The sequence below is a fragment of the Oncorhynchus mykiss genome, chromosome 29, assembly GCF_057628025.1.
Source record: "Oncorhynchus mykiss isolate SJ-2025 chromosome 29, ASM5762802v1, whole genome shotgun sequence".
Lineage (NCBI taxonomy): Eukaryota > Metazoa > Chordata > Actinopteri > Salmoniformes > Salmonidae > Oncorhynchus > Oncorhynchus mykiss.
Window position 1 is genome coordinate 30,940,260 of NC_143050.1, and position 12,822 is coordinate 30,953,081.

Consider the following 12,822-nt stretch of genomic DNA (forward strand, 5'->3'; position numbering starts at 1 on the left):
GTCTCTCTCCCTCTCTGTCTCTCTCCCGCCCTCCCTCTCTGTATCTCTCTCTCGCTCTCTGTTTATCTCTGTTTATCTCTGTCTATCTCTGTATCTCTCTCTCTCTCTCTCTCTCTCTGTGTCTCTCTCTCTGTCTCCCTCTCTCTCTCTCTCTGTCTCTCTCTCTGTCTCTCTCTCTCTCTGTCTCACTCTCTCTGTCTCTCTCCTGCTCTGTCTCTCTCTCTCTCTCTCTCTCTCTGTCTCTCTCTGTCTCTTTCTCTCTCTCCGTCTCTCTCCCTCTGTATCTCTCTCTGTCTCTCTCTCTGTATCGCTATATCTCTCTCTCTTTCTGTATCTCTCAGTCAATCTCTCAGTTGTAGCATCAGGAGGTCATCATTTCCTCAATTCCTGCTCCTCTCCTCTCTCGACAGACGTCAGTCAATGAGAGTCAGGGGGAGACGACGCCGACGCGGCAGAAACAGTCTCCCTACCTGACAGCCATTTAGGGTGGAGGAGGGGAGCGAGAGGGGGAGGAGAAGAGAGTCTCTCAGATAGAGCTGTCTCTCCCTGTCAGCCAGAGGAGTAGTAACGGCACATCACTACCAGAAAGAAGGGACAAAAACTCCTGGAAAGCCTCTAAATGGGGCTAAATAATGCTGTTTCTCATGTAGGCCTACTGAGACACCATGAAGACTGCCATGTCTTTGTTTAGGAGAGATGGATAACAATGGTGTATTTTAAGAGTCATTTACACAAAGTGTTCAGTATATACACTGACATGATGTACATGTACTGTACATGCTTTGTGTATTGTAAGGTTACATTCTAGATAAGAAAATCATCCCAACCATGCGGTTACGCTCGTCATATTTCAAATCCAATTTGATTGGTCACATACACATATTTATCAGATGTTTTTGCGGGTGTAGCGAAATGCTTGTAAACCTCACCGTGCGTTCATCCAGCAACTGTGTGTCCCGAGCGGCTCCAGTGGCTCCCGTTGTGTTGTCTGCAGCGCTATTACCGCCATTCCGGCTCCTCCCCGCCCATAGTGGGATTGTCACTCTCTGAATTCCTGTCCACTGTGCTGCAGATTGATTCTGGCCCGAGGCAGGACTCAGACACAGTGGGGATAGGATTGCTGTAAATGGCTTTACCCCGTAACATCCAGCACCTCCTGGAAAAAACGTGGGTTTCTTTCGACAGAGTGCCAAAATCGATTGTCTCTTTTGTGACGGCAGTGGACATGAAATGCTGTAGAGGTCATGGCGTCACACCGGGGGGATAATGTGCATGTGAGGGAATTGGGATGAGCTCACACACTCTACCCCATAGAAGTAAAACAGGCTTGGAACCTCTAACCCTGGCAATTTGACTGGTAAACACATTGGTACGCTCGCAATGGCTGCCTGGTATTGTGACGCAATCATTTTCAAGGTAATGTAGAAATGACGCTATCTTATGTGGCTCATGCAATGGAATGTATTTTTTGTGATGTCAGTTGAGTTGATTCAACTTGATGAGTACTCTTCCTGCTTTTACTTCCTGCTTTTACTTCCTGCTTTGCTCCTATGGGTACACTCGCAATTGCCGCCGGTCCACCCATTATACCCATTGACTTGAATGGGGACGCCCGTTCTCTTCATCCTGTGCTCTCCCCTCCTCTTTATCCCCTGCTCTCACGCTTGTATTCTGGAGAATAGATTGGGCTGTTGAGCGCGAGGGAGATGAATAGTGTCACTGGGCGGGCAGGGTTTCAAGGAGTTAGGACGGCTGAATGAGATTTCCAAATGTGCTTTCACAGCAACCGTTTCCACAGACGCTAATTACTCAGCCCAGCGCAGGCCTCCACTCCAGCAGGTTAGCGTTTTTCGTGGTGAATATTGTTCTGCAGCTCCGCGGAGTGGTCACTAGCTGGCACTGCCACAAAGTCATAAAGTCAGATTTTTAACCTAACCTAACCTAACCTTAACCACACCACTAACCCTAATGCCTAACCCTAACCTTAAATTAAGACCAAAAGCACATATTTGTTTTCATGAATTTTTATAATATGGCCAATTTTGACTTTTCAGCTGGCCCATCGAGTGGAAATCGCTTAGTTCTGCCTCAAGGACAAGACTCGTTCCAATAAACGTCGAACTGCTCCACTCCACCACCATGGCAAAAGCCGCAGGCTAGGAGTACGCTGCAGAAACCATGGTGCTCGCCGTGGCGAGCATGACACTGCCTCGTCTGTCGAACTGTGTCCCCAAGTCTGTGTTTTTGTTTCTTCACCCCTAGCTGTCATTTGTCATGTTGTGATTATGCCAACATATCCTTCTTTCCCCCCAAAACAGCAATACAAACAGAAGGCCTACTTTGGTAAATATGGGTTATGGAAAGTGGTGACTGTGTTTCAATGTGACCTGTATTTTGTCCCCCCTCTCTCCCTGTTTGTCGGACAGGCCAGCCAGCTGGGAGTGTACCGGGCCTTTGTGGACAACTATGAGGTTGCCGTGGAGACGGCGGAGAAGTGCTGCCAGGCAAACACGCAGTTCGCTGAAATCTCTGAGGTAATGTGAACTGGCACGGAGGTAGAGGGGGAGGGTTTTGTCCTTTCATCTTGACTCTGGGGGCCATGGGGTACACCTCTTGTTTTGGACATGGTGATGGGAGATGATGACTTGGGGGTGGCAAGAAAGAAACATCCCTCCACTGAAAGTACACCGACACGCTCAGCCTCCCGTCTCCATACTCAAAGGGACGGTTTGAACAAAGATGTTCTGCTTCTCTTCAAGCTCTCTCTTCCTGAGAGGAAAGCAGCTCTTTCTCCAGTTCTTAGGAAGCGGCTTTGTGGCCCAGCCCCAGGTCACTCTGCCTCGCTGCGTAGAGAGACCGACTGAGAGGAAGCGTTGCACACTGAAAGTGGGTGAAAGTGGGCCATTAAGCACACAAGGGGAAATCTTTGGGAGAACATTTCACAGCTACCCGGTGTAAAGAGGACAGTGGGGTATCAAAGGCACCACTCAACAGCTTTAGGCTATTCCTTTTACCCACAAACCCCTTCACCGCCACCACCCACCTAATATCCCAGTCATTGCCATTAGAACACATTTGAATACTGTACAACACAGGAGGTTGGTGGTACCTTAATTGGGGAGGACGGGCTCCTGGTAATGGCTGGAGCGGAGTAGGTGGAATGGTAACAGATACATCAGACACATGGTTTCTATGTGTTTGATGCCATTCCATGAGCTCTGTTACAGCCATTATTATGAGCCGTCCTCCCCTCAGCAGCCTCCATTGCTGTACCCAACCAGAAGGGAGAAGTGTGTGTGTGTGTGAGCTGTGTGTTCAGCTGTGATGTGGAACAATGCAGAGGGTGTGGTGGTTAATATTTTGGGTTTCTGGTTGCTTTGTGAGCCCCCCCGGCGGCCAGAGGCCCTGAAGTAGGGAAATGCACTCCATCTCACCTATGTGTAGATGAAGCATGACAGGGTAATGTATTCATTAATCCTCCCCCCAAACTGAGCTTCTACAGGCAGCCTGAAGGGCCCAGCCATGCTAGTGGAAGAACGTCTCTCTCAGATAGGATGTGGAATTACTTGAACAGGGAAGCATAATGCCAGGGCAAGGACACTAACTAAACATGCCTGTGGTGCTGTCGTACTTTGGGAGAAACAGTTTAGACAACGACGTACGAAACTGGGGTAAGTCTTGGTGTAATGCTTCATTACTTGAAGCACGGACTACGGGAGTCCGTGAGGTAAACGATCAAATCAAAATTTGACTAAGATCTCTTGACTATCGGGGGGGCTTGTTTTGGACTAATATTCTAAAGTCCTTGTGTAGCCACGATCGCGGCTACGTAAAATCTTGAGCCAAAGCTACCGGTGAACATTGAGGATGGTGCCTGGATTTGAGGGAGAGAATCAATCAATCAGTGTTCTTATTGAGATATGTAGTAATGCATTGTCTCTCTGCCATCTGAATGTGACAGTGGGAAAAAATGCTGATGTGTGCTTATTGGGTGCAGGATGAGTAAGTGTCTGTCCTCAGTGCTGGAGGCCTCTCTGCGTTCTGAATGGCACTCTATTCCATTTATAGTGCCTTACTTTTGACCAAGCCAAGGGCCAGGCTACTACTATTATTTATCAGCACCATGTACCTCATGTATGAGGCATGTTGATTAGTTTCAGGTTTTTCCCCTGTGCAATGTTGCCCACTGTTCACTCATTCTGTGTCCCTACAGAACCTCAAGGTGAGGAGTACGAAGGACTTGAAGGACCAGTCAGCCAAGAACTCTCTGGAGAGTAAGTAGCCCACAGCATTACTGAACCTGGAACGTACAGTAAGAAAATAGGCCGAAACGAGGAAGGACCTACCTGTTGCAAAGCATTTTGGTACGGTGCAGAGCGTTTTGATACGGTGTGCACTAATGAAGACAACCCGTGAAATCACTGCCACAGGCCAGTGCACATTTTCTTGGCCTATCTAGTGGAAACAGCACGGGCAGTATTTGACTGGGGTCATGTCATATTGCTCTGACTTAGGTTGTAATGTAATTCATGCTGCTATCTCTCCTTTCTCTCTTAAAGCTCTCCTGTACAAGCCAGTGGACAGAGTGACCCGAAGCACCCTGGTTCTGCACGTGAGTACAGGGCAGCCTTTTTGTTTTTTCCTGCTCATTTGTATGTACCGGTAACTCTCTGAACCTCACACCACGTGATTTTTAAATACTGTCTTGGTTTTAACTGCCGATCCCAATACTGTAACACAGGCTCTGCTTGTAAGGCACTGTAACTCTGTGTCTCTGACGTTCCACTCTGCAGGACTTGCTCAAGCACACGCCCTGCAGCCACCCGGACCACCCCCTGCTCCAGGACGCGCTCCGCATCTCCCAGAACTTTTTGTCCAGCATCAACGAGGAGACCACGCCCAGACGCCAGTCCATGACCGTCAAGAAGGGAGAGGTGAGGAGCAGCATTGATCTAGGAGCAGTTTTTCCTGTTAGGTCATAATGAATAAGATTACATGGACAGGTGGGGACCTGACCCTAGATCAGCACTCCTCCTCTGAGATGCTTTATGAATAGAGGCTCGGCTGTATCTCTGTGTTGTTGAATGTTCTTAAGCAATTAGACCAAAGCAGAGCTTTATCTTTTTTGGCTCTGGGCCATTGTGACTGTTATGTTATTCTAGGTTTATGGTGAGGGTATGGTATTACATCATTGACCAGTAACCCAACACTGGCAGATTGAACCTTGCCCTGCCCTCATAACGACCTGTAGTGATTCCACTGAAGGGGGGGTATGGGATGACCTAATATGGTGTCAAACGCAATATATGCCCAAATATGGCAATAATAGAAAGTCCCCTGCACGTGCCTGTTAGGAACCCCAGTGTTTGCTCTCTGTGCTGGATCTCCGTCCCTCCAACCCCGACATCTTCCCCCCTAGAGACCACCTGAGTTGGAGTTGCACATGAATGGATGTCATTTGATTGACAGCTGGCGTGACACCGGCATTCATAATGCCCCATATCGAGCCTCTTATCGCTGACTGGGGAGTACAGATTCATTATTCATGTTGAGACACCTCCCTATGCACATGGGATGTCATTACTGCATCCCAACGTTAGCCCCCTGTTATATTGTGCTTTAGAAGCTAGTGTGTGACAATGTGTGTGTGTGTGTGTGTGTGTGTGTGTGTGTGTGTGTGTGTGTGTGTGTGTGTGTGTGTGTGTGTGTGTGTGTGTTTTAACCCCACTATGTTAAGATACAGTGCCTTGCGAAAGTATTCGGCCCCCTTGAACTTTGCGACCTTTTGCCACATTTCAGGCTTCAAACATAAAGATATAAAACTGTATTTTTTTGTGAAGAATCAACAACAAGTGGGACACAATCATGAAGTGGAACGACATTTATTGGATATTTCAAACTTTTTTAACAAATCAAAAACTGAAAAATTGGGCGTGCAAAATTGACCTGACCTTTCGGTTACCGGCCCAACGCTCTTAACCGCTAGGCTCCCTGCCGCCTCTCCCCCATTACACAGTAGTGTCATGCAGTAGATTGTAACCTGTTGTGCTTTGTTCAGTGGAGGCGTGCAGGAGGAGAGCAGCACAAGTGTCACCCAGGGGCCCTGCCCAGCCAGATGGGGGGTGTAGAGGGGTGGGGGCCATAAAGAAGATGCTTAATTAAAATGCAAATGAGCCTGGTGGCCTCTGAAGCCTGACTCTCCCTCTCCCTCTCCAACCTCACCCTCTCTCTCTTTCCCTCTTCCTATCCCTCTCCAACCTCACCCTCTCTCTCTCCCTCTCCCTCTCCAACCTCACCCTCTCTCTCTCCCTCTCCCTCTCCAACCTCACCCTCTCTCTCTCTCTCTCCCTATCCCTCTCCAACCTCACCCTCTCTCTCCCTCTCCCTCTCCGACCTCACCCTCTCTCTCTCTCCTCTCTTTCTTTCTCTCTCTCTCTCTCTCTCTCTCCCTCTCCCTCTCCAACCTCACCCTCTCTCTCTCTCAGCCAGTGAGGAAGTTATTTATCACAGACCATCATGGCTGCCTTCATTATCTATCTAATGAATAATTAGAGCTGCCATTGGGAATTAGTAAATTAGCAGCGTCTCATCTCCTTGGCAGGGATATCACACTGCATGTCAATCAGGCTGAAGGCTGCACAGAGCAGGTGTCCTGCCGTGCCTCTGTGGTGCCTGTGTGATGTGTGGCTTCCTGGATCTGAGCCATTGTGTGACATACATTTTAAGAGGGTTCCACATCATAGAATTCGGAGTACTAGAATGGACATGAACTTTCTTACAGGGGGATGAAGGTCAGCCATGTTGGTCAGGGAGCCCGTGCTGTCATCAGATATTGTGTCAAATAATGAATTTGAAGAATTTATCTGCACTGCATATTTGTTAGCTAGCTAGCCCAGACAGTTTTAGAGGAATGATTCCACACATTTTTCAAATGAACTGCCAATATGCCAACATTCCAGTCAAACGCAGTCAATCCACAGCCATACTGTACGTAGGCTGAAATCACTTGATTATAGATAGAACTTAGACAAGTTGTAAATGCAACAAGTACCTATATATATATATATATATATATATATATATATATACAGTGCCTTGCGAAAGTATTCGGCCCCCTTGAACTTTGCGACCTTTTGCCACATTTCAGGCTTCAAACATAAAGATATAAAACTGTATTTTTTTGTGAAGAATCAACGACAAGTGGGACACAATCATGAAGTGGAACGACATTTATTGGATATTTCAAACTTTTTTAACAAATCAAAAACTGAAAAATTGGGCGTGCAAAATTATTCAGCCCCTTTACTTTCAGTGCAGCAAACTCTCTCCAGAAGTTCAGTGAGGATCTCTGAATGATCCAATGTTGACCTAAATGACTAATGATGATAAATACAATCCACCTGTGTGTAATCAAGTCTCCGTATAAATGCACCTGCACTGTGATAGTCTCAGAAGTCCGTTAAAAGCGCAGAGAGCATCATGAATAACAAGGAACACACCAGGCAGGTCCGAGATACTGTTGTGAAGAAGTTTAAAGCCGGATTTGGATACAAAAATATTTCCCAAGCTTTAAACCTCCCAAGGAGCACTGTGCAAGCGATAATATTGAAATGGAAGGAGTATCAGACCACTGCAAATCTATCAAGACCTGGCCGTCCCTCTAAACTTTCAGCTCATACAAGGAGAAGACTGATCAGAGATGTAGCCAAGAGGCCCATGATCACTCTGGATGAACTGCAGAGATCTACAGCTGAGGTGGGAGACTCTGTCCATAGGACAACAATCAGTCGTATATTGCACAAATCTGGGCTTTATGGAAGAGTGGCAAGAAGAAAGCCATTTCTTAAAGATATCCATAAAAAGTGTTGTTTAAAGTTTGCCACAAGCCACCTGGGAGACACACCAAACATGTGGAAGAAGGTGCTCTGGTCAGATGAAACCAAAATTGAACTTTTTGGCAACAATGCAAAACGTTATGTTTGGCGTAAAAGCAACACAGCTGAACACACCATCCCCACTGTCAAACATGGTGGTGGCAGCATCATGGTTTGGGCCTGCTTTTCTTCAGCAGGGACAGGGAAGATGGTTAAAATTGATGGGAAGATGGATGGAGCCAAATACAGGACCATTCTGGAAGAAAACCTGATGGAGTCTGCAAAAGACCTGAGACTGGGACGGAGATTTGTTTTCCAATAAGACAATGATCCAAAACATAAAGCAAAATCTACAATGGAATGGTTCAAAAATAAACATATCCAGGTGTTAGAATGGCCAAGTCAAAGTCCAGACCTGAATCCAATCGAGAATCTGTGGAAGAACTGAAAACTGCTGTTCACAAATGCTCTCCATCCAACCTCACTGAGCTCGAGCTGTTTTGCAAGGAGGAATGGGAAAAAATTTCAGTCTCTCGATGTGCAAAACTGATAGAGACATACCCCAAGCGACTTACAGCTGTAATCGCAGCAAAAGGTGGCGCTACAAAGTATTAACTTAAGGGGGCTGAATAATTTTGCACGCCCAATTCTTCAGTTTTTGATTTGTTAAAAAAGTTTGAAATATCCAATAAATGTCGTTCCACTTCATGATTGTGTCCCACTTGTTGTTGATTCTTCACAAAAAAATACAGTTTTATATCTTTATGTTTGAAGCCTGAAATGTGACAAAAGGTTGCAAAGTTCAAGGGGGCCGAATACTTTCGCAAGGCACTGTATATATACATATATCATGTAATAATAATTTAATAGGGTCTCTATGGTCTACACATACTGAATGGTACAGTAACACCCCTGCATTTTGCCGGGGGAGACCCTGTTAGCTGTGTGTGAGCATGGATGACTCACACACACACACAGAAGCATATTCTCCTCCTCACCGTTGTTATGTCAGTGGTAATGACTGAGCGTTCAGGAGAGGTTAACATTTATTGTAATGACTCATGTACTGGAGGCAGCTCTGCAGAGTGGTCACTAGCTGGCACACCCACAAAGTCATCAAATCTGAGTTTAAACCTCACCCTAATGCCTAACCCTAAATTAAAATAAAAAAATATGTTTTTGTTTTCATTAATTTTTAAGATATAACCAGTGTTGTAGCTGGCCTATCTAGTGGAGACCGCACAGTTCTGCACCCTGGGCAAGACCCATAACAATACATGTCAGAGGGGGAGGGCTACGATTGGCTGGGACTGGCTGTGACATCATGCTTCGCAGGCCCTGCTGCCACGGTGATGTGAGGCTGGGGGATCGCTGGTGCCTTGCCAGTGGGGAGAGGGGTTGAGGGGGAGACGAAGGGGGGGGGGGGGGGGGGGGGGGGGTGCTTGTGTACCTCTACCCTTCCGGTCTCGCACTATAAGACCATTCATTGTAGGGAGTGCAGTAAATCTGTAAAATAGTGATGTGTTTTACTTCTTCAGAAATGCAATCTATATGGTCTATAGTATGTGCTTTGATCAAATTTGTCCTCCTTATATTATGTTTGAACACAGTATGCTTTACTTAGAACACCCACCTCACGTGCTGTAGACTTTTTGATCCTGTTCTCAAATGTACCCCCTATAGTCCTTCATGAGGTTAGACAAGGGCGTCATACACTGTTCTGACGTTGGCCCTCTCCTGATGCTGTTTTATTTTATACCCAGAGCTGTCACTATACAGCTGTGTGGAAAAACAACATCACTGCCCCCTTCTGGTTCATGGTGGCACAACAGGCCACACAGTATCTCAACCAGTGCAGATGAGGACGTTGAGGATATTGATTGATTAGCTGATGTATAGATTTGTTCTGCTGACTGTTGATGGCTGGTTGTGTGATTCTGTAGAACCGCCAGCTGCTGAAGGACAGCTTCATGGTGGAGCTGGTGGAGGGAGCCAGGAAGCTCCGTCATGTTTTCCTCTTCACCGACCTGCTGCTCTGCGCCAAGCTCAAGAAACAGATCGGAGGGTAAAATAGACATCTTTCTGTCTATATTTCACTCTTTTTTCCCTGTTCTTCTAACATATTCCAGGACATCTATCACAGGACACCTAGTTATATAAAGGTTAAATACAAAATAAATAAAAATTAAATGCTAGGATTTCATATCTCCATTTCTCCCTCTCTTTCTCTCTCTCTCTACCCCCCTCTCTCACTTCTCTTTTTCTCTCTCTCTCTCTCTCTTTCTCTACCTTCTTTGTCCCTTCCTCTCGGCAGGAAGAGTCAGCAGTATGATTCCAAGTGGTACATCCCTCTGTCAGACCTGACCTTCCAGAACGCAGATGAGTCAGAGCCTCTGCACATCCCCCAGGTGCCTGACGAGGAGCTGGACGCCATGAAGGTCAAGATCTCTCACATCAAGAGTGAGATCCAGAGAGAGAAGGTATTTCACATACAGTGTTAATGCACACACACGCGCACACACACACACAGACACACACTAATCAGTAAAAATGTAGTTGACAGGTCTTTTGCAAATGTGTTGTCTTTGTCTGTGACCTCCAGAGAGCCAACAAAGGGTCAAAGGTGATTGAACGGTTGAGGAAGAAGCTGTCCGAGCAGGAGTCTCTTCTGCTGCTCACCTCCCCCGGTATGGCCCTCCGAGTACACAACAGGAATGGCAAGGTGAGCCCCCCTGTCTTCCTCGTTATCATCGTCAACACCAAAGGAGCATCACCATCAGCCCTCTTCAGCGTTACAACCATCATCGTCAACCACACCATCATCTTTGCTGTATGTAAGTGCATCGTATCTAAGTGTGTGCTGTGTTTCAGGGTTACACGTTCCTGATGTCATCCGACTACGAGCGGGCCGAGTGGAAGGAGACGATCCGGGAACAGCAGAAGAAATGTAGGTGTCCCTCAGCATTCGACTGTTACTGAACTACTTCACTATCGCTCTGTAAGCAATAGGTGTTTTGAGTAAGATTAGATGAAGAAGATCGACAACAATGTGACCTGTATTCCATGGTGTGTCGACTTTCTTGATGCATTGAAACCACTCATATTTGCTCACATGCAGCGTTACCTCCCATACTGTACTGTGTGGGTGACTGACCCCTGACCCTTGAGCCTGTGGTTGTATGGCCTCTCTCCCAGGCTTCAAGAGCTTCTCCCTGACCTCCATGGAGCTACAGATGTTGACCAACTCCTGTGTGAAGCTGCAGACTGTCCACCACATCCCGCTCACCATCAACAAAGAAGGTCAAGGTACCAGATGTTCCTCAATGTTCTGCTCTGAGGTTTTCTGTCAGATGCATCAACTGAAACATTCTCCACATAGGAACAAAACAGACGTTATAACAGTTTGGTTGGTCTGTTTTTAGTTTAGTTTTCTAGAGTAAAGAGAATAGAGTTATATGGCGTTCTTTATGGTTTCATTCCCCATTCCAATGTGAACCTTCATCTCTCTTCCTTGTGTTTTTCCAGAAGATGAATCGCCTGGCCTCCATGGATTCCTGAATGTAATCGTCCACTCTGCCTCGGGCCTCAAACAGAGCCTGAGTGAGTGTCCTTCCTCCTCGGAAGGGCCTTCATACCGGACATAGTGTACAGGAGTAATAACAAAGGCCTTAGCCTGCGTTCCAAATGGCACCCTATTCCCTTCATAGGGCACTACTTTTGACCAGGGCTCTATAGGGAATAGGGTGCCATTTGGGACGACACCCCTTACTCTAAGCTTACTGGAGCTACCGCTGTTCTGTAGCACAGGCATAAACATTAAACACACCGGTTCTGGTAAACGTCATAGAATTTGATCGAGGTTACTGATAGCACAGAAGTTTAAACATATGTTCAACATATATTTAATGTGTTAGTACGTTGTTCACAGCGACATCAGCAGGCGTAACTATGATGACAGTTCATTTACAGAGCTCACATTGAGAAAAGTCCCTGACCAAAATGGCAGATTTTGCTAGGATGCCAATGTGTTCTATTTAATTCTGTGGGGTATCGTCATAGAGACCACTCCTAGTGCTAGTCTTTTTGGGCGAATCTAACTGTGTCTCCTCTTCTCCTCTCAGATCTGTACTGCACGTTAGAGGTGGACTCCTTTGGCTACTTTGCGAACAAAGCAAAGACGCGGGTGTATCGGTACACCACAGAGCCCAAATGGAACGAGGTAGGAACTTCTAGTGTTATTACCCGACATATGCAGAGTACAGCATCGGCATTTGTCTTTTACTACCAAGGCCGCGACATCTGGTGTTGTGGAGTATGTGTCTTAATGAGAGAAAGCCTGTATGGCCTCTTCAGTACGGAGAAGGAGGTAACAGCAGAGTAAGTGTCTTAATTAGAGAAAGCCTGTATGGCCTCTTCAGTAAGGAGAAGGAGGTAACAGCAGAGAGCCCAACTGGAGCAGATGTTTCGCATCCAGGCACACACACACACACACACACACACACACACACACACACACACACACACACACACACACACACACACAGTCAGAGCTGAACACCGCGAACACAAAGTGCTGGTGCGTCATGAGCTATGTGAACGCGCACGACAGCTTTGAGACACAATCAGCGAATGTGTTCGTCTGCAGCAGGAATGTTCCGCCAGGCTCCAGGAACTGCTGCTGCCTCTGCTGCTTAATCCATTTGCTCAGTAAAGTGGAAATAGTGCTAATGAGGAGCTTCTGATGATGACTCGTGTCTGTGGAAATGTTCACGGAATGCGCTGCGACCTGAACCATGTGGAAACCATATGCAGGGTTTTCTTTCACGTAATTAATGGGAATCTCCATCAGCGGTCCATTCTGCTGTTCACAATGCGTTTACATCTACAGCACTTAACTGCTAACATATACAGACCAACACTATAGAGTATCTCTTGGAAGAGACTTTCA

At 46.6% G+C, this 12,822-nt stretch overlaps 1 protein-coding gene across 2 annotated transcripts in view; it reads left to right on the forward strand.

The window, feature by feature from the left end:
• LOC110509728 (breakpoint cluster region protein) overlaps window positions 1-12,822 on the forward strand; it is a 125,919-nt gene that overhangs the window by 93,332 nt on the left and 19,765 nt on the right. Inside the window, exons 5-15 of one of the 2 annotated variants that reach the window (XR_016493334.1) lie at window positions 2,427-2,534; window positions 4,214-4,274; window positions 4,560-4,612; window positions 4,794-4,934; window positions 9,818-9,939; window positions 10,189-10,354; window positions 10,477-10,596; window positions 10,746-10,821; window positions 10,993-11,180; window positions 11,400-11,474; window positions 11,996-12,093. Coding sequence is in view for 1 of the 2 variants with exons in the window: in XM_090227019.1 (XP_090083145.1) it covers window positions 2,427-2,534; window positions 4,214-4,274; window positions 4,560-4,612; window positions 4,794-4,934; window positions 9,818-9,939; window positions 10,189-10,354; window positions 10,477-10,596; window positions 10,746-10,821; window positions 11,070-11,180; window positions 11,400-11,474; window positions 11,996-12,093 (1,131 nt within the window). In the remaining variant the exon portion in view is untranslated. The remainder of the gene's footprint in view (window positions 1-2,426; window positions 2,535-4,213; window positions 4,275-4,559; window positions 4,613-4,793; window positions 4,935-9,817; window positions 9,940-10,188; window positions 10,355-10,476; window positions 10,597-10,745; window positions 10,822-10,992; window positions 11,181-11,399; window positions 11,475-11,995; window positions 12,094-12,822) is intronic. The other variant, XM_090227019.1, reaches the window with a different exon arrangement.